The following is a 22,547-nucleotide window of genomic DNA, read 5'->3' as shown; positions in this document are numbered from 1 at the left end:
GCTGGTCATTGTTGATTTGTTCATCTCAGGAATGTTCAGTTCCTATTGTTATTAAACAACGATAAATAATTTGTCATTAAACAAATCAAACAATTGAGCTAGTAATGATTAGGCCTCTAAAAAGCAGGTATGAGGGCACCTGGGTGGCTCAGCCGGTTAAGGGTCAGCCTTTGGCTCAGGTCATGATCCCAGGGTCCTAAGATATGGGCTGCTTCTCACTCTCCTGCTCCCCCTGCTGTGCTCTCTCTCTCTCACAAATAAATAAATACAATCTTAAGAAAAATTTTTTAAAGCAAGTATCAGAAACAAACATACCAATGAGAATTAAAGGCCTACATATAGTATAACGATTCTGATAGAAAGCCCCAATTCTCATAATAGAAGTAGGTACAAAATAACATAAGGAGATTGAGCTTTGGACACAGGCTGGGGTGTTTCCACCTACTAAGATGACATACAAAGGCTTTTTTACCTTTTCAAAATAAACTTTGGCAGGCGCCCAGCTAAGCCAAGGCACAGTTCAAAAGGATTTGCTGATATCACAATTAACTCCAGCCATGTACATATCCATGATATGACTAATGATAAGCATATATATCATATCCTAGGAAAAGGTAACTGGTGTCATAACTTTGTTCTCTGACTACTGTACTCCCCCAAACAGTCTTTTCTCTTTAAAAAAAAAATTTTTTTTTAAAGATTTTATTTATTTATTTGACAGATGGAGATCACAAGTAGGCAGAGAAGCAGGCAGAGAGAGAGGAGGAAGCTCCCTGCTGAGCAGAGTCTGATGCAGAGCAGAGGCTTTAACCCACTGGGCCACCTATGACGCCCCTCTTTTTTTTTTTTTTTTAAATAGACTGGTGTTAAAGGGCTCAATTTAGTCAGTATTTGTGGCATAGGGTTGGAATAACTGGGGCCAACTATTTGCTAGAGAACCTCTGGGAAAAGAGAGCAACCTTGATTACCTGATAAACTTCAGAGCAGTGCTTCTCAAACTGTGCTGTTTTTATTTTTTTATTATTTTTTAAAAATTTATTTATTTGAGAGAGAGAGAAAGAACACGAGAGAGAGCATGAGAGGGGAGAAGGTCAGAAGGAGAAGCACACTCCCCATGAAGCTGGGAGCCCGATGCAGAACTTGATCCTAGGACTCTGGGATCATGACGTAAGCCGAAGGCAGTCGCTTAACCAACTGAGCCACTCAGGTGCCCCTCAAACTGTACTGTTTTTAGAATCGCCTGAAGATCTTATTGAAATGCAGATTCTAATTCGACAATAGGGTCTGAAATTCTGCATTTCTCTCTCTCTTTTCAGGAAAGCTCCACGCCCAGCATGGAGCCCAACTCAGAGTATGAACTTACCACCCTCAGATTGAAACCTGGCTGAGATCAAGAGTCTGACGCTCAACCAACTGAGCCACCCCAGGCACTCCTAAATTCTGCATTCTTATAAGATCCTAGGTGATGCCAGTGTCTCTGGTCCTTAGACCATACTTTGAATAACAAAACTTTAAAAGACCACAGAGCTTCCTGAAAATTTCAGAAGAAAACACTATGTAGTAGTATCCCAGGAAAAGCAGGGCAGAACAATTTAAAAGAATAATCATGACTCTGAACAATATTTATCAACCAAGAAAACAGAAAAACTTCTATTACTAAAACCAAAGAATGACTAAGAATTATTCAGACCACAGATGTAAAAGGCTCATCAATCCTCAAGTAGGATAAATACAAAGAAAGTCAAAGACAAAGAAAAAAAAATCTTATAAGCAGCCAGAGAAGAAACATATGTTATCTTAAATCTATCATTAACAAAATAAACTAAAAGCTGATTTTCCAAAAGAAATTATGCAAGTCAGAAGATGATGTACTGCTATTTTTTTCTTTTAAAGATGCTATTATTTGAGAGAGAGGAGAGAGAGAACGCACTTAAGTAGGGGGAATGGCAGGCAGAAGGAGAAGCAGAAAGAGAAGGCTCCCTGCTGACCAAGGAACCTGAGGAGGAACTCAATCCCAGGACTCTAGGATCATGACCTGAGCCCAGGGCAGATGCTTAATTGACTGAGCCACCCGAGCATCCCATACTGATACTTTTAAGGTGCTGAAATGGAGAAGGGTGAAAGCCCTGCCAAGCAAGAATTCTGTACGGGAGGAAAAAAAAAGGAAAATTATGATTTTTCAGACAAAACCAAACAAAAATTCTGAATGAATTCAATGCCAACAGACCTAGACAAGTTTATGATACATCAAGTAAGGGGTCATTTATTTATTCAATAATCTAGGGACGCCAGGGTGGCTTAGTCACTTAAGCAATAATCCCAGGGTCCTGGGATCAAGTCCCCTATCGGGCTTCTTGCTTGCTTCTCCCTCTGCTTGCAGCTCCCCCTACTTGTGCTCTCTCTCTCTCTTGCTCTCTGACAAATAAGTAAATAAAATCTTAAAAAAAAAAAAGTCTAGTCTACTGTGTGGCACACACCACTGTAAATGCTAGGGCTATAGATAGACCAGGCTGTTATTCTAATGAAGCTTATATTAAAATGGAGTAAGCAGGGACGCCTGGGTGGCTCAGTCAGTTAAGTTGCTATCTTCGACTCAGGTCATGATCCCAGGATCCTGGGATCGAATCCTGCATTAGGCTCCTTGCTCAGCAGAGAGCCTGCTTCTCTCCCAGCCTCTGCCTACCACTCTGCTTGCTTGTGTGCTCCCTCCCTCTCTCTGATAAATAAATAAATAAATAAAATCTTTTTAAAAAATTAATAAAAATAAATAAAATAAAGTGGAGTAATCAATCAACTTAATAAAACATCCCCAAATAGGGACATACTAAGAAGGAAATAAAGAGTAGCACTAGAGGGAAAGTGGTTCAGGACACCTGAATAGGGCTTATCATTAACCTTTCCAAAGAGGTGAGTTTTGAGGGTAAGGGGCTCATAACAGTTATTGATCATTTACTATGGGCTAAGAATTAACTCTAAATACTTTATATGTATTTATTCATGTTTGAGCTAAAAATCTAAGGATGAGAAGCATCCAGTCACACAAAGATTTGGAAGAAGGGCATTCCATGAAGATCCAATAGCAAGCACAAAGGACACGGAAGGAAAATAAGTTGGATGAAAAGGAAGAAGTGTAAGTGAACTAAAATATACTGAGCTAGGCCCAAGAATGAATCAAGTTAAGGCTTATGAAATAGGCAGAGGTCACACATAAAGCCTTTCAGGCCCCGGTAAAGCATTTGCATTTTATACATATGGCAGCAGATAACTTCTACAGCATTTTGTTTTATTTTATAGGGAAGTGACATGATCTGATTGACATTTCAAAAGTATCATTTTTGGCTGCTGTATGTACAGTGCTTTCGAGAGGTGAGAGTAGAAACTGGAAGAGTAGTTAGGAGGCAACTACAGCAGTTGATAGCAACAATGATAGGGCTTGCGCTAAAACTTCAGCAAGGGAGACACATAGGTGGACAGACTTGGGATCCACTGAGGTAAATATGTTCTGTTATTAGATTGAAGAGGGAAGGAGAAATAGAGAATAAAGGATGACAGGGCCTGAGCACAAATGGTGGTAACACTCACAGACATGAGTTCCTACTTCAAGAAATGGAGAGTAGTGTCATTTACAAGGAGAACAGGGTGTTGATGTTAGTTTCTTTACCCCATCTCTCTTTCTCTTTTGGTTTTTTTGGTGGGGGAGAAAGTAGGAGCAGCAAATCAAGAGTTATTTCTGGGGGCACCTGGGTGGCTCAATGGGTTAAAGCCTCTGCCTTCGGCTCAGGTCATTATCCTAGGGTCCTGGGATGGAGCCCCACATCAGGCTCTCTGCTCAGCAGGGAGCCTGCTTCCTCCTCTCTCTCTGCCTGCCTCTCTGTGATCTCTGTCTGTTAAATAAATAAATAAAATCTTAAAAAAAAAAAAGAGTTATTTCTGTTTAAGGTAAATCTGAGAGGCCTCTTAAAACATCTAGTGCAAATATCAAGTAGGCAACTAAATATGTTAAGTCTGGGGCTCAGGCACAAGGTCAAGGCTAATATTATTTGTTAAATGAATACAACACAGATTCAAAGTTGACTAGCTGAAGTCAGTCTGGGGGAGAGGGCACAACCTAACTCACACCCAGGCCAAAGTACAACCTCTGAGGAGATTCCTCAAAACCCCTAGGCCTCCTAAATCTTAAGAACTCCAATCCAGCCTACCCTTTTTATTTCCTAAATGAGGAAAGATAATAAAAGACTGTCTTAAGCCAAACAATTAACAGTAACGAATCAAGGCTAAAACACGTAAATCACCTTATTTCCAAAGTAACACTGCCACATCCCCCCATCAAATCTATATAAGCAGCTCAGCCATTACTAAATATCTCATCCCCCATTTCATTTACACACTGGTTTGTTTCACCTGTGCTATGTAAGGAGTCCATCCTCATGTACAGCATTGCTTCAGGACATTTCTTCAATCTTTGTCTTCTTACATCCTTTTCTTTTGAGCAGGTAATAGCTCTCTATTCTTAGACTCCATATCTCAGACTATCTCCCCTTTCCCAAATTGCCTCAAAGTAGAGCCTATGATGTTTTCAAAGATCAATAAGAGGCTAACCACTGTTTGAATAAGTAGTCTCCAAGGGAGGAAAGTGAGACTATTATCCAGAGGATACACAAAATGACGCCTCCTGGAGTATAAAGAAAAAATATAAGAACTTTCATTTCTATTTATCTTTAATTTTTCCTTTAAAATTTTGTATTTTATGTATATTTTATAACACATATAACTTTAGTACTTTAGTACATACATATTATTTATACACACACACACACTCACAATTTGTTGTCAAAAATTTTTTTTACTATAGGGACCACTGGCTAAAATGACAGCATACTGTCCCGAGGTATTGGGATTAGGGACACTGCAGACATCTGAAAGGATAAGAGCTAGGCAACATTGTTCATATTTTGTCTCCCCAAGTTAATGCAGGCTAAAAAGATATTCAGGATACTCTCTAAATTTAAAAAAAAAAAAAGAAAAGAAAAGAAAAACTGAAGGTACTCCTAGAAAAAAATCTAATTATTAAATCTTTCCCTCCTCTTCCAGTTGGACCAAGAAATAAAGTCTGGCTATAGAAAAATCATTATAATTACAGTCAGTAAACTGCTTATCATTTAAAGCTTGTTTAGTGTTCATTATAATAATTACACACTCTATTAAAGGCTTACTTGGTTACTTGATTTTAGCAGTAAATACAACTTGTAGTAGACACATGCCATTTTTTAAGGCTACCCAGATTCTAAACATTATTATTATGTTTGGGCAATCCAAGCAAGACTTTATCAAACAGAGTTCTCTCCTCAACAGAAGCTGAAAACAGCCACAGAGTATAGTTGCTTTCTCAGCCTCTCTTGGGCCTAGAGATATGGCTATATAACCTAGGTTACCCCAAACAGACACATCCTTCCCCAACTTTGAATTGAAAGAAGAGTAGTAATAATACATCCCAGTATCCAGAGGCAGTGGCAGCAAAAGTTCCAGTGCTGGTGTGTGGTGTCTGTCCATTATCCTTGGTGTTGGTGATGCAAACTGAGGGGTCTATCACAGTAGCTGGGGACTATCACAGTGAAGATACCACTGCTGGTGGTATCTTCCAAGGGCAACCTCTGCCATATGATTTTGGGTATTATTTCTGGCTACCTATTCTTCCAGCTTGGTTCCCCAATCCTTCCACAGATTTGGTAGGCTACTCATGACCACAGTTGATTTCTGTTCCTTATAACTAAGAACGCTAAGTAACCATTAATGCTCAATTTTAACAGTTTACATCTCATGTAATATGATTTTGTCAATACAGTTTTTCAGTGACACTTACATTAAAACAAATCAATCTTTCAAGTATTTATTCCATACTAAAGTGCCCAATGTTGCAAAATGATGTGTCTTATACTTTTAGAAAAATTAATGTTCCAAAAAAAAGAAAAAATTAAAAAAAATACATGGAGAAAAACAAAAATGGAAACATAATGATGGTCCAAAATCTTTATGATGCAGCAAAAGCTGTTATAGGGGGAAGTTACAAGAGAGAAGTACCTAAATTAACAAGAAAAATTCCAGTCTAACCTTACACCTATAGGAACTAGAAAAAGAAGAAAGAAGCCCAAAATTAGAAGTGGGGAAATAATTAAGATTAGAGTGAAAATAAATGAAATAGAGACTAAAAATGCAAAAACAAACAAACAATGAAACCAAGAGCTAGTTGTTTGAAACAATAAACAAAACTGATAAATTTTTAGCCAGACTTAATCAGGAAAAGAAAGAGGACTCAAATAAAATCAGAAATGAGAAAAGTAGAAATACAAACAACACCACAGAAATTTAAAGGACTATAAAAGAATGCTATGAAAAATTACATGCTGGGGGCTCCTGGCTGGCTCAGTTGCTACAGCATGTGACTCTTGATACTGGGGTGGTGAGTCTGAGCCCCATAATGGGCACAGAGATTAACAAAACAAAACAAAAAAAGGCATCCATATTGGTAAGGAAAAAGTAAAACTAGTTGCAGATGACATGATACTTATGTACAGAAAACCCTAAAGACTCTACAAAGACGTATTAGAATAAATGAATTCAGTAGTTTCAGGATACAAAATTAATATACAAAAATCTGTTTAGTTTCTATAGCAGAAAGAGAAATTAAGAAAATCCTATTTATAATTGCACCAAAAATAATAAAATACCTAAGAATAAATTCAAGCAAGGAGGTGAAAGACCCATTCTCTGAAAACTACAACACACTGATAAAAGAAATTGAAGATGACATTAACAAATGGAAAGATATACTATGCTCATGGATTGGAAGAATTAATATTGTTAAAATGACCATACTATTCAAAGCGATGTACAGGTTCAATGCAATCCCTATAAAAAATACCAATAGTATTTTTCACAGAACTAGAATAAATAATCCCAAAATTTGTATGGAACCACAAAAGACCCCAACTGGCCAACGCAATCTTGAGAGAAGAACAAAGCTGACATTCTCACAATCCCAGATTAAAAGATATACCAGAAAGCTACAGTAATAAAAACAGCATGGTACTGGCACAAGAACAGATGCAGAAATCAATGGAATAGGTCGGAGAGCCCTTACACTTTAATGGTCAATTAATCTATGACAAAGGAAGAAAGAATACACAGTGGGAAAAAAGTCTCTTCAATAAATGGCGCTAGGGAAACTGGACCACTTTCTTATACCAGACACAAAAATAAACTCAAAATGGATGAAATGCCTTTTTTTCACTTTAATTTTTTTCAGTGTTCCAAAATTCATTGTTTATGCACCACACACAGTGCTCCATGCAATACGTGCCCTCCTTAATACCCATCACCAGACTCACCCAACCCCCTACTCCTCCCCCCTCCAAAAGCCTCAGTTTGTTTCTCAGAGTCCACAGTCTCTCATGGTTTGTCTCCCCCTCTGATTTCCCCCAACTTGTTTAAGACCTGAAAGTATAAAACTCCTACAAGAAAACACAGGCAGTAATCTCCAGGACATTTGGCCTTAGCAACATATTTACAGATGTCTCCTCAGACAAGGGAAATAAAACCAAAAATCAACTACAAGGACTACACCAAAATAAAAAGATTTTGCACAGCCAAGGAAACCACCAACAAAATAAAAAGGCAACCTATTGGATGGAAAATATTCACAAACGATATATCTGGTAAGGGGTTAAAATCCAAAATATTTAAAGAAATTATACAACTCAACGCCGAAAAAACAAATAATCTGATCAAAAATAGGCAAAGGAAACAGAAAAACAAAGCTGGTGGCATCACAATTCTGGACTTCAAGCCCTATTACAAAGCTGTAATCATCAAGACAGTATGGTACTGGCACAAAAACAGACACATAGATCAATGAAACAGAACAGAGATCCCAGAAATAGACCCTCAAATCTATGGCTTACTAATTTTTTTTAACATCTTAATTTTATTTTTTTCAGTATTCCAAGATTCATTGTTTATGTACCACACCCAGTGCTCCATGCAATACGTGCCCTCCGTAATAACTACCACCAGGCTCACCCATCCCTCCACCCCCCCACCCTTCCAAAACCCTCAGTTTGTTTCTCAGAGTCCACAGTCTCTCATGCTTCGTCTCCGCCTCTGGTTTTCCCAATTCACTTTTCCTTTCCTTCACCTAATGTCCTCCATGTTATTCCTTATGCTCCACATATAAGTGAAACCATATGATAATTGATATGGTCAACTAATCTTTGACAAAGCAGGAAAGAACACCCAATGGAAAAAAGTCTCTTCAACAAATGGTGTTGGGAAAACTGGACAGCCACATGCAGAAGAATGAAACTGGACCATTTCCTTACACCATACACACAAATAGACTAAAAATGGATAAGACCAGGCTCCTGATATCATGAACCAAGCTGAAATCAAGAGCTAGATGCTTAACTGCTGAGTCACCCAGGCACCCCAAGAGACTGACTTCTAGCACATGCACCATCTCTCTTACCCTCTATGACACCAATTAAAGAGGGTCTGAATGCTTGACTTTTTGACATCAAAGGGAAATATATTCACTGGTATTATCCTTGAGAATGTTTTGAGTGAATTCTACTTTATCACTGAAGTCCCAAGGGTGTCCACTAAACCTAGTCACACAGAAGTCAGTTGTCATTTTCAAAGCTAAGAAAGTGAATAGACTAAATCATTCCTGTTTTCACTTTCTCATTCACTCACTTATCCATTAATTCATCCACTCATCCTCTCAAAAAATTCTCAAAGGGCATCTGACATTGTACTACATGTTGTACAATAAAAAGAGAAAAAGACAGAACTCTCTATGGTAGGCAGAATCCTAAAATGGTCCTCCAAGATTTCCTGCCCGAATCCCTGGGACTATACATACAAAATTTACTCTGATTTTGTTCCATACATGGCAGAAGGGATTTTGTAGATATAATCAAAGTTACTAATCAGTTCACTTTGAATTAAACTAAGGAGAGATAATCTTAAAAAAAAAGGGGGGGGGGGCGCGCCTGGGTGGCTCAGTGGTTAAAGCCTCTGCCTTTGGCTCAGGTCATGATCTCAGGGTCCTGGGATCGAGTTCCGCATCAGGCTCTCTGCTCAGCAGGGAGCCTGCCTCCTCCTCCTCTCTCTCTCTCTGCCTGCCTCTCTGCCTACTTGTAATCTGTCTGTCAAATAAATAAACAAAAAATCTTAAACTAAGGAGAGATGATCTGGCTAGACCCAGTCTCATCACACAAGCCCTCTGGCTGGTAGCAGAAGTCAATGATTCTAAGCATGAGAATCTGACACACCACAGCTGGCTTGAAGGTGAAGAGGGCCACTGTAAGGAATGCGGGTAGCCTCCAAGACACCAGAGTGACCTGAAGCCGACAACCAGCAAGAAAATGGAGACCTCAGTTTTATAACTGTGAAGAACTGAATTCTGCCAAACCCTGAAGGATGCTGGAAGAAATACTTTCCCCAAAGTCCCCAGACTGACCAACACACTGATTTTGGCCTTGTGAGACCCTGAGTAGATAACTCAGCTGAGTCCAGTCTTCTGATCTATAAACTGAAAGATAGTAAATCGGTGTTGTTTTAAGCTAATATATCCTGGTACACTTATACACAATTTCTTTGACATACACATTTCAGAATCTGGAACTTCTGGGTATTGAGTATGTGTATTTTTAATTTTGCTAAGTATTTTCCAAAGTCAACATATCAATTAACATTCTCATCAGCCTTGTATGTGTGTCCCCAATGCTTCACATATTTCCAGTATTTGGTATTGTCAGTTTTTTAAGTAGTACCTCAGTTTGGTCTTATTCTCCATTCCTCTGATTACAAATGAGGTTGAGTACTTTTTCACATATTTATCAGTCATTTAGGATTCCCCTTTAGTAAGTACTAGTTTAAGTCTCTCCTCAATTTTCTACTGATTTGTCTTGTTTGCAGAAATTCTATACATATTCCAGATATCGTTTGTTTGGTGTGTCTACTCGAAATCTTTTGCTTACTCTGTGGTTTATCTTCTCACTCTCTCTGATGTGAGATCATTTTTTTTAAAACCTGTATTTAGGGGTGCCTAGATGACTCAGTTGGTTAAGTATCTGCCTTTGGCTCAGGTTGTGATCCTGGAGTCCTGGGATGGAGCCCCACATAGGGCTCCCTACTCAGTGGGGAGTCTGCTTCTCGCTCTGCTCCTCCTCCCTGCTCATGTTCTCTCTCTCTCAAATAAATAATTTTTTTTAAAAAGTTTAAAACCTGTTTTTAATGGAAAAAATCTATTACTTAGTTTTTGCAAGAAATAAGTTTAATAAATCAGTTAAAATCCATGGCTTAAGAATTTCTTCAGGGACACCTGGGTGGCTCAGTCGGTTGAGCATGTGACTCCTAATTTCAACTCAGGTCTTGATCTCAGGATTGTGAGATCAAGCCCCAGCACCTGCTCCACGCTGGGTGTGGCACCTACTTAAAAAAAAAAAAAAAAAAAGAGGGAAAAAAATACTTTCTTCGAAAAATAAAACTCTAGAAATTTAAAAGAGCAAGGAAGAAAGCTAAAAGTGAATAAAGAAATACCTTAAATTTTTAGGACTAGTTATGATTCTAAAATTAGATGCATTGCATTTGATATTGCTGGCTACTTCAGGAACTCAAAATAATGTTCCTTTGTGTGAATTACCATATTTACCATATTTTTTTTGTCAGCTTGAATGGAAGAACTGTTTCACAAGTAAACTGAAAAAAATAATGAACATGCTCATTCATTTTATAATATTTGATAACATTAACCGTCCAGCCCATAAATACAACCATAGTAAAAAGAAATGGAGCCTAAGAAATCCTTGACCCCAATATTGCTGCCATTCCTCCAGTCTTAACATTGATTTAGTGCTGATCCAAGACAAATCTTCTGAACCCATCTGAAGGTGCCATCTTAAAATTCACCCTTCATATTTCTAAAAAATGCCAGTAAAATTGAGTCCAGATTTCCCCCTGAAACAAATTCAAGTCTTATTTCAGGTGCCTTTATACCTAACAGCCATGATTTCCCCATGGTCTCTGCCTAACTATATAAAGCACACATGCCTGTGTACATGTGTGCGTTGATAAATAACAGGTCTTTTTACCTCAGTCTTCCCTATTATTTTTTTTTTTTTTTAGATTTTATTTATTTATTTCAGAGAGAAGGAGCACAAGTGCATGAGCAGGGGGAAGGGGATGAAGGGGAAAAAGAGGGAAGGAATCTCAAGCAGACTCCATGCTGAGGACAGAGCTCCATGCAGGGCTCAATCTTGTGACCCTGAGATCACGACCTAAGCAGAAACCAAGGGTTCCACGAGTCATCAACTTAGATACCAGGTGTTCCCTCAGTCTTCCCTACTGTGTTGGTACAATATAGAATTGTGCTGCTTGTCAGGCAGAAGAGAAAGGAAGAAGCATGTGGATGAGAATATATTAGAGCTATAGGATTTCTCATTTCAAATGGAGGTTAAGTTGTAAGAGTGATATGAATGTTATTTTCTGAGAAGTATTCTGTATCCCACATTCCAATTCAATACGCATATTTTCATAGCAACTTTGTTACAAAGAATAGTAGTATATACAATATTATATCCATGCTTCTGAAACTGGGATATGAATTGGCAAGGGGGGCAGTGCTACAGAAAAGCAACAGAATAAACATCACAGAAACTTACTAGGTTTGGTTTATCCTTTTGGCTGGTAATTTGAAGCCATAGATTTGTCATTGAAACAAGCATGAAAATATAGAGTGGAGGAGCACCTGGGTGGCTCAGTTGTTAAGCATCTGCCTTTGGCTCAGGTCATGATCCCAAGGGTACTGGGATCAAGCCCCACATCATCCTCTCCCACTCCCTCTGCTTGTGTTCCTTCTCTTGCTGTGTCTCTCTCTGTCAAATAAATAAATAAATAAAATCCAGAAAGAAAGAAAGAAAGAGAGGGAGGGAGGGAGGAAGAAAAGAGGGAGGGAGGGAGGAAGGAAGGAAGGAGGGAAAATATAGAGTGGAATTCTTCAAGAGTTATTTATTTACTTATTTGATAGACAGAGATCCAAGTAGGCAGAGAGGCAGGCGGGTGGGGGGCGGGGGGCAGCAGGCTCCCCGCTGAGCAGAGAGCCCAACGCTAGATCCCAGGACCCTGGGATCATGACCTGAGCTGAAGGCAGAGGCTTTAACTCACTGAGCCACCCAGGCGCCCCTGGAGTGGAATTCTTAAGAAAATTCAAAGACTTCGAATTTCAAGTTCCCTAGTGAGGCAATTTCAAGCTCTGTACACCAGACCTTTTCTGAGGTTAGAAGTACTCCCATCTTTATACAGAGAGAGATATATGGGAGACCATCGCTGTTAAGCATAAACAAGTTTGAAATGTGAGTTAAGCCAACTTTCATGTTTAGGAAAAAAATACTAGGTTTTTGTGTGTGACCTATAAACCTATCCAGGCTACATACAATATGTAACACTATTTCTATGAGAAATAACACTATTTCTGCTTTTGAATTTGTTTGTAAACTGCTTAAGTTTTTAAAGTTACATATAATTTGTTAGAACAATTCCACTTCTAGGAATTAACCCAAAGGAAATAATAAGAGATATAAGCAAAGAATTATATTTTAAAATGTTCATAGTGTTATTTATAATAATGAAAAATCTGAAATAGCCTAAATGCCCAATAAAAAGGGTCTGGCTAAGTACAAAGATTTAATTAAATACGCCACAGCTATTAATAAGAAAATATTAACAGATGTGACACAGTATTTCTAATATGCTATAAGATGGAAAAAAGTAAACTACAAAAAGCTGATACCATCTTCTTCAATATATATATGTACATGCATTAAAAAAAAAAAAACAAAAACCCTACAAGAAGAAACAAACAAAAGCCTAGAAGAATATGTCAAAATGTCCACAGTGGTTATCCATACAGTAGTACCATTCCCTTCTTTCCCTTTCTCTCCCTTGTGTATTGTTTTATCAGATTTTCTACAGTAAACACGTATTACAATTATAAGAGTTAAATTAATATATATAGTTATATACAAACACAAAGAGCTCCTAATTCTTTGCTACCAGCTGGTTCTACGACACAAGGTAGAAACAGAAAAAGTAAATCTTTTCTCCCTGAATTTATTTTCTTCTTGTAGAAAAAACTACACTCCTCAAGATGCACTGAGTAAAGAATGAAGAGATATCATCTCTCATCTATCAGAATGACACAGATCAAAAGGAATGAGAAGATCAGCGGGTGCAAAGTAAGGACAACTCATGCATTGTTGATACAAATCTAAGCTGAACAATCCTAGAAAGACAATTTTACAATGTGTATTTTTCAGAAAACCTAAATTGTGCATACCTTTTAGCCAATCAATTTTATTTCTAGGAATTTATCCTGAAGAAATAATTGGACAAGTATGCAAATATATACCTACTAGGCTGTTCTCAGGAATAACACATTTAACAAAGGTTATATGTAAAAATAATCACAACGTGCATCAAGAGGGTAAATTAAATGACAGCGTATCATACAGTGTACTATCATTAAAAATTATGTACTGGGGGCACCTGGGTAGCTCCATCAGTTAAGTGAGGGACTCTTAGTTTCGGCTCAGGTCATGATCCCAGGGTCGAGATCTAGCCCTGCCCGCTCCACACTCAGGGAGCTCAGGGCAGAGTCTGCTCAAGATTTCTTCTCTCTCTCTCTCTGCCCCTCCCTCTGCTCCTGTGTGTGTGCACATGCTCTCTCTCTCAAACAAATAAATAATCTTAAAAATAAAAATTATGTTACAGGTCTCTATTTTCTGGTATTGTATCTCATATAGTAAAAAAAGATGATAAAAGAGCCTTTTGTGATCCCATTTTTATATTTTAAAAAGTAACAATGCATATACATTTTTAAAAAGATTTTATTTATTTATTCTAGACAGAAAGAGTGAGCACAAGCAGGGGGAAGGGCAGAGGGGAATGAAGAGGGATAAGATGAGCACCCCCTTGCCAAGGGCAAAGCCCTAATGCGGGGCTCCACCCCATGACCCTGGAGATCATGAATTGAACTGAGACTAAGAGTCTGATGCTCAAGAATGTGTACATTTATGAAGAAAATGTTTGGCAGCGTTCCAACCAGTGTCCACTACTAAATTCATCTCTAGTAAGTGGAATTAAAAATGATCTTTAATGTCCTATTTAAAACTTTTCATACCACAATGAACATGTAAAACCTGTAAAATCAGAAATGATTTTCAAAGTCTACTAAACTGAACCAGTCTCATTAACCAAATAAAATTAGTTTTACTGTTTTCTATTCTTTCTTCATTTCTGAGGCTCTTAGAATATTCTTCCGATTTGAACACCTAACGCTCAGTGGGTGGCAAATGTGTCAAATATATATTAATGCCTCTATTAACAAAAATGACATGCTTAAAAATGGCAGTCTCTATGAATAAGATCTTATTTCTGAAAAAACAAATGATATATATCCCCCCAACATTGAGATGCTCTCAAGTATCATGTAATTATGATTCGATGCCATTTGCTACCACCTCCTCTCTTTGCCTCTGCCTTCTCATCATTACTGCACAGTGTTTTTAGCTCTAAACACCAGGATGTCTTACTGTATTCGTGGATATAGAAAAACTTTGCCAAAAGAAATATGATTAGAAAATAAATGATACAGAAAACAAATTTCAATTCCAGTCAAAGCAGTGCCCCGACATCACTGTCTAATATAACTTTCTGTAATGATGGAAAGGTTCTACTGTCTGTGCTGTCCAATATGACAGGAAGTGGATCTGTCTAATGTGCTGTGTTCAATGATACACGTGGCTACTAAGCACTTGAAATGTGGCTAGTGTGACAGAGGAACCAAATTTAAATTTTTAACCTTTTTTTTTTTTTAAAGATTTTATCTATCTATTCAACAGAGAGAGAGAGATAAAGGGCCCAAGGGCAGAGAACAGCAGGCGGAGCGAGAGGGAGAAGGAGACTCCCCGCTGAGCAAGGAGCCTGATGTGGGGCTCAATCCCAGGACCCTAGGATCATGACCTGCACTGAAGGCAGACGCTTAACTGACTGAGCCACTCAGGCACCCCTAAATTTTTAACTTTATTTTAATTTTAATAACCACCTATAGCTAGTAGCTACCCAACTGAATAGCACTACTCCAGAAAAATTCATAGTACATATTGTGGTTGATAAAAAATATATGTAAGAATCCAAGAGCAAAATGATTTCCACTTAAGACCTACACTCCAGGGGCGCCTTGGTGGCTCAGTGGGTTAAAGCCTCTGCCTTCGGCTCAGGTCATGATCCCATGACCGCCTTGTGGGGGGGTGTCTCTGCTCAGCAGGGAGCCTGCTTTCCCCCCCTCTCTCTGCCTGCTCTCTGCCTACTTGTGATCTCTGTCTAATAAATAAATAAAATCTTAAAAAAAAAAGAAAAAGAAAAAGACCTACACTCCAGTGCGTATTTCAAAAACTAATGAAACCTAATTTTACAGATTACCACCTTGAAAAATTATAGGCTGCTTCCTGAAAAAGTAAATGGTCTTTTAACAATCCTCATTCTTCTTTACCTAGGAAATAAGCATCCATTTCTTAAAAGTCTCAATTCTTGTGGCATAAGTAACACTGCATTATCTTGGCTTGCCCACTACATCTAAAATTTGTTTTCTTTTGTGGTGTAATCTTAGTCTCTCCCTCCTGCTTTCCACTACAGGCTGCTCCCCAAAGCTGAGTCCTTAATTTCTTGTTTTCTGTCTTCTACTCAGAAGAGATTTTTCACAGCTTCAACAATGACCACTTTTTGCCTTCTGTGAAATAGCACCATGTCACTATATAATCTTAAAAACATCATTTAACCTCTGAGATGCTTCTCGTTTGTAAAATAACTTAAATGGTTATTATGGTTCCTTCAGCTTTAGTCGTCTTTGAATTCTAGTAAAGGCCTAGTTATGGCACTTTATTTCTGTTTTTTTTTTTTTTTTTTTTTTCTCAGGCAGATTCTATTTCTTGCCTTTTTAAATGCTGGTGTATCCCATGACTGAAGAGTGACCAACTTTTCCATTCTCCATACTCTTTCTCCAAGAATCTCATAAACTCTTCATTAGGAGTCTCTGAAATGTATGGGGTAGCCAGGACCTCACTCTTAAGGCTCCAGATTTAGGGGCACCTGGTTGGCTCCTTTGGTAGAGCATGTGATTTTCTTGGGGTTATGAGTTCAAGCCCCACATTGGGCAGAGTTTACTTAAAGATTTTTTTAAAAAAGCTCCAGATGTACATTTCTATTCATTGCACAGAACTAACTAGATATGCTACCAACCCCTTTAAAGGTGTAAAACAGGGGCGCCTGGGTGGCTCATGGGTTAAAGCTTCTGCCTTTGGCTCAGGTCATGATTTCAGGGTCCTGGGATTGAGCCCCACATCAGGCTCTCTGCTCAGCAGGGAGCCTGCTTCTTCCTCTCTCTCTGCCTGCCTCTCTGCCTACTTGTGATCTCTGTCAAATAAATAAATAAAAATCTTTAAAAAATAAAAATAAAGGTGTCAAACAAAAAAAGAAATTCTGTGTAGCAAACTTCTTTGTCAGTATGGCTTAGTGATCAAAAACCAAGTTTTAGGATTAGATGTATCTGAATATGAATTCCAGTTTTGTCACTTATTAGCTGTGTAACTTTGATCAAATTAATGTCAAGTCTCCATTTTTTTATGTAAAATGGGGTTGAAAATAGTACTTACAACTCATATTGTTGTTGTATGCGCACATTTTATATATACAGTTTAGAACAACACCTGAAATATGCTAACAGCTCAATAAATATTAGCCTTTATTATCAATAGCATCACCATCTTCCTAGTTCTCCAGATTTAACAACTCAGTCATTTTTGATGCATTCTATCATTTAAAAAAAATAAATTCAATCAGCGTTTGTATATTTTCATTTTCCAATACAATCTCTATTTTTCATTCCTTCAAAGATTTAATTATTATTGCAGCCACCCAACTAGATTACTAGATTTCTTAATTCTTATAGGTTAAAGCCTCTTCTTATTTTTCCTTTATATTAGCTAGTACAATGCCTTACACATAAAAGTTTTGCTGTTACTAGACGAGTCACATAATCTTTACATTTATTTACTTATTCCTCCATTAGATCCCTTGAGTTCACTGAGGGCAGAAAGTGTTGATCTTTTTTGTGTATCTGCACCTGCCAAATTCCTTAGCAAATGTTTGTTCAACGAATGAATATTGATTAGTCTCCCTATCTCAATCCCAATAAACCTATCCTCAATTTAGCTTCCACACATACAGAAAGTAGCTCATACACTCTCGAATCCAACCATTTATTCTGACCAAACTGGCCTGACCACAATATTATCAAGAGCAGTCTCACAGTATCAGTCAGGACTCTTGATTTTGTATCAAAAAATTCTGCTCAAATTAAGCAGAAAAGGGAATTTATTAGTTTACATAATTTGAAAGCTCAAGGACAGCGCTAACTTAAGGCCTGGCTATTGATCCAAAGATTCAAACATTATCATCAGAACTTGGTCTCATTCTTTCCATCTTTTGGCTCTGCCTTCTAAGTTCCAGGCTTACACTGTATTCTCTCAGCAACTGCAGAGTCCAAAGCATGCCTCTTTCTCAATAGTTTCAATAAAAAATTCACAATTAACGGGACGCCTGGGTGGCTCAGTGGGTTAAGCCTCTGCCTTCGGCTCAGGTCATGATCTCGGGGTCCTGGGATCGAGTCCCGCATCGGGCTCTCTGCTCAGCAGGGAGCCTGCTTCCCCTTCTCTCTCTGCCTGCCTCTCTGCCTACTTGTGATTTCTGTCTGTCAAATGAATAAATAAAATCTTTAAAAAAAAAAAAAAAATTCACAATTAACAGACATGTGTAGTGACTGGAAATGTGCCCATCTCTGAACAATCACTATGGCCAGAAGGATGGCCTACATTGACTGGTGAGGCCTGCCTCAGTCATGTACACACCTTTGTGTTAGGGCAGGGCACCCATAAAAACTGAGAGGGGTGATTTCCTAGGAAAACTGGAGTATTGCTATCAAATGAAAGGGGAATGCATAATGGACTGGCAAAATTAACTTATGTGCCATATACTCCAGGATTTATTTTGCATGTTGTCCACCACTGCCTGCAATGGCTTTCCTTCTTATTCCTGCCTATCCAAATCTAAGCTACATCCCTTCTGCCCTAAAAAATCTTCGGTGATCTCCAAGATTTTTCCTTATCCAATGGATCAAGTTACCTATTCCCAAATAAATATTTCCCTTTTCCTAAACAGCTATTTTTTTTAACAAACAAGAGTGAAAAACCTCAAGAAAATGTTCCTGATGAATTCTAATCATGTCAAGTTATAAATGGTATGGCTAATATATGCTGTTTTCTTAGAATGTAAACTCTTGAAGGACAGCAGGTCTACCAGATACAGTCTATACATTATGAGAGAACAGACTGCATGGCAACTTTGATATATATCTGTATCTATATATTATACATATATATCAGATACATACATTATATATAAATATATATTATAATTATAGATATTATACTATCTATATTAATACTAGATATTATAATATTTACCTATACCTGTATCTACATATATATATATATATATATTTATATATAGATAGAATATTCAAATAATTTTCCTGGCTTTAAATTTTAAAGAATGTAAACAAAACATTTTAGCTAACATAAGTTATATCTGAATTCATCAAAGTACCTAATACTACAGGTACACTATGGTTTTGGAGTTACCTCACACTAGGATCAAATCCTGGCTAATACTGCCTCTCCTGGCCTTTAACTACAGGTCTTCAAGCAAATTATCTAACATCTCCAAACCCTAAACAGCAACAGTAATATCTACGTGCACACAGGGAGGTTGTATGGTACAGCAGACAGAAAAGAGTTAGATGGATATGGGCTGAAATTCTACCACTACTACTAGTTACAAGACTTACTCTGCGGGATTCCTCATCTGTAAATTCCCAGTGCCTCTTCATATGTAAATTGGGGATAATAATGCTTAGTCCATTGGTTGTTTTGAGCATTTAACAAGGCAATGTATTTTAAAACACCTAACAATGAAGAGCAAACAGTGTATACTCAATAAATGATGATATCCACATTAAATTATCTGTTTAAAATAATTCAAAGGGACATCTGGCTGGCATGTGACTCGATCTTAACATTGTGAGTTAAGGCCACACTGGGTGTAGAGATTATTTAAAATTAAAACATTTAAGGGGCACCTGGATTACTCAGTCAGTTAAGCAACCAATTATTGATTTTGGCTCAGGTCATGATCTCAGGGTTGTTGAGATCAAGCCTGTCAGCTCCATACTGGATGTGGACCCTGCTTAAGATGTTCTCTCTCCCTCTCCCTCTCCAAAAATAAAAAATAAAAAATTTTAGGGGCGCCTGGGTGGCTCAGTGGGTTGAGCCACTTTCTTCGGCTCAGGTCATGATCTCAGGGTCCTGGGATCGAGCCCCGCATTGGGCTCTCTGCTCAGCGGGGAGCCTGCTTCTCCCTCTCTCTCTGCCTGCCTCTCTGCCTACTTGTGATCTCTGTCTGTCAAATGAATAAATAAAATCTTAAAAATAAATAAAAAATAAAAAATAAAAAATTTTAAAAATAAAATAATTTGGGGCACCTGAGTGGCTCAGTTGGTTAAACAACTGCCTTCTGCTCAGGTCATGATCCTGGAGTCCCAGGATCCAGTTCTCGAATCCAGCCCCCTGCTCAGAGGGGAACGGGCTTCTCCCAGGATCCAGTCTCGAATCCAGCTCCCTGCTCAGCGGGGAATGGGATTCTCCCTCTGACCTTTCCCCTCTCATGCTCTCCCTCTCTCTCAAATAAATAAATTAAAATTAAAATTAAAATTAAAAAAATAATAATTCAGAGCACAGTAAGGGAAAAATTTATTGGGATTAGTTATTTTTCTTCATAAATAGCTTTGGATTTTCTTTGTTAATAAAATATTTCTTCAAAGCAAAACATGTTAGTCCTAGAACTCTTTAAAAGCAGGTGAGATAATGAACCAGATAAACTCCTGTAATCAACTTGTTCTTTAGCTTCAGGCTTAATGTAGTAATACTGAAATGACTCACACCAATATAAAATCACTATATTACCCATCTCCTGAACAGTCATATGCCATATAACCATCTCCTGAACAGAATCAGGAAATCTGGGTATGACTGACAATTTTAGATGTTGTCTATCAGAACATATGCAAAAGGCACATGGCTGTTCATATTTACCTTAGCAAGAAAGTTTAATTTCTGTAACATTCGCTAAAAATACAAACTATCTTCGGCACAACTGTTTCCAGAAAGAGATTAAATAATTAGACATTTAATTTCTTCCATTTTACACTAGAGTGAAAGTTTCTCTAGAAAGAAGTTTCTTGAAGTAGTTTAACGGTTCCGTTTATTTTTTTTTAACACGAGTGAATCATATGCAATACTCATCAATCTTTAACGAGTGCACAAAGAAAATTATTGAATCAAATTTTAAAATAAATTTTTAAATTTTATCTTAAATTTTATTTAAATTTATATTAAATTTTCTCTAAATTTTAAATTTCTAAAATAAAGTAAAATGGAATAAATGTAAAACATAAAGTACTACACATTCTTTCACTATATCAAAAAAAACACTATATCAAAATCAAATACTTAGGTACATCATACTATACAAACCTGTATAAGGGATTTTTTCCCCTCCTTTGTGTTAAACATGAATAGACTCGGTTTTTAATCTACTCCCTAAGGAAGCTATATTTTAAACACAAGAAAAACATTACGTTGAATGCCTCAGTCACCAGACATTGTTCTCTACAACTAAGAAAATCAAATAATACCCAATTCCTTATTATCCTTCCTGTGTTCAAAACATGTAAAAAACAAAATAATGTTTATTTTTAAAAGCATTAAATACAGACACGGTAAACAATATATGTGTCTTTTCTTCCCTCAACTTTTCTGGGAGGCATGAGGGGGTAGAAAAGTAATGGGAGTCTGAAGTTATTTTCACAAGTAACTCTCCTAAGCCAAATAGATAAAGGTAGAGAAAGAAAAGTTACAGCCTAGGGTTCACATTAAAAACAACTCTCAAAGAAACGTCAGTGCTCAGATCAATGCTTCCCCGACAACGCAGTAACCAACGCTGCTCTGCTCTATTAAGAGAGATAACAATCCCAAATCTGAAAGGGCCTGCAGAAACCGGGGCGGGGCAAGGGTCTACCTCAAGCAGCAGCAGAAGTTAATTTTCTAGGAGAATAAAACAGTAGTCCTCTATCCCTATGTTCCTCTTCCCCGAGAGATGCTGCAGTCCGCCGCCTCGCCTCAGGCTCGGGGTCTGGCCCGCAGGCCCGGGGGGGGGGGGGGCTGGCCGGGTTTGGGCAGTCTGCTTCTCCCCGTTATCCGGGTCCCAAGCAGGCGCTATAGCACCGGTTGCTCTAACTACCTCCGAGTCCTGCCACCGTCTGGGGCGGCCTCCCGCCGCGCCCCAGACCCCACGTCGGCAGGGATGCCCCATGCCCCACTCACCCGCCCGGGTGGTGTCCGTCAGGTCGTGGTTGGCCGCTCCCCGGGGAAACTCCCTCAGTTTCCGGCCGCTCAGACTCAGCACCCCGGTCACTGCTGCCTCCTCCAGCGCTCGATCGAGGGAGCGGCTCCACGAACCCGGGCCAGGACCAGGGCCTGTCCCGGAGCTTGGGCCGCAGTTAACACCGGAGAGGTTACCTCCCGATGCTACTGGGCCAGAGTACTCTGGGGCCGTGGCCACAGCAACCAAGCCCGCGGCCGCCATTTCCAGCCGACAACTCTCCAGCCCACGGCTCAGCGCATGCGCTGCCAGAACTGATGGGTGGGCGGGGAAAGGGGCAAACAGACCCCGGACGGTTCTCTTGATGGGCAGGGCTGCAGCGCCCCTCCGCACGTCCAGGCACTTGCCTCCGCCTACAGCGAGGTTTTCAAGGGAAATTAAAACGCAACTCACATGTCTGGAGCAGCCCCCTCCTCTAGACTCCCGGTAGCATTTTTACCATGCCTCTACGAAAATATCTTTTAGAAAACGCTCCTCACAGAAACTTCTCTGCTTTCCTCCCGCAATACGGGAGGGTTAGATTAAGCATTAAATTAAAGCTTCTCAACACTGCTGCTACCAGAAACATACGCATTGAGAGGGAACCCTGGGACGCGACATATAAAACGTTTTCCCAACTGCTGTCCTTCTACACGCCAAGTGATCTAGATGGAGACGTGGATTTATTAACTATTATTGTCAGAGGTAAAAGTAAGTGCTAACCTGGCTACCAAACTCATGATCCTCATTTGAAAGGGTTATATAAATGTTTTGGGTACTCCCTCCCTTAAAAAACAACAACAACAACAACAACAACAAAAACTTAACAAAAATAAAACAAACATTTTAAATAGTATTTGTCCTTTAGGCGAGATTTTATTGTTGAACAAATCAGGATG

The 22,547-nt window shown here is 38.6% G+C and overlaps 1 protein-coding gene across 14 annotated transcripts in view; it reads right to left on the bottom strand.

The window, feature by feature from the left end:
- Positions 1 to 21,917, bottom strand: part of LRCH3 (leucine rich repeats and calponin homology domain containing 3) — a 136,688-nt gene extending 114,771 nt beyond the window's left edge. For 6 of the 14 annotated variants that reach the window (XM_032869414.1, XM_032869417.1, XM_032869416.1 and 3 more), the window contains exon 1: positions 21,612 to 21,916. In XM_032869414.1, the coding sequence (XP_032725305.1) occupies positions 21,612 to 21,873 (262 nt within the window). In that variant the 5' untranslated portion in view covers positions 21,874 to 21,916. Of the gene's footprint in view, positions 1 to 21,611 lie in introns of all 14 variants that reach the window. The other 8 variants (XM_032869422.1, XM_032869418.1, XM_032869420.1 and 5 more) reach the window with 3 other exon arrangements.
- Positions 21,918 to 22,547: the final 630 nt, after the last annotated feature.

This window comes from Lontra canadensis, unplaced genomic scaffold (assembly GCF_010015895.1).
Source record: "Lontra canadensis isolate GAN:19392208 unplaced genomic scaffold, GSC_riverotter_1.0 scaffold38, whole genome shotgun sequence".
Taxonomy (NCBI): Eukaryota; Metazoa; Chordata; class Mammalia; order Carnivora; family Mustelidae; genus Lontra; species Lontra canadensis.
The sequence above is the reverse complement of the archived record's forward strand: the minus strand, read 5'-3'. Positions and strand labels throughout refer to the sequence as shown.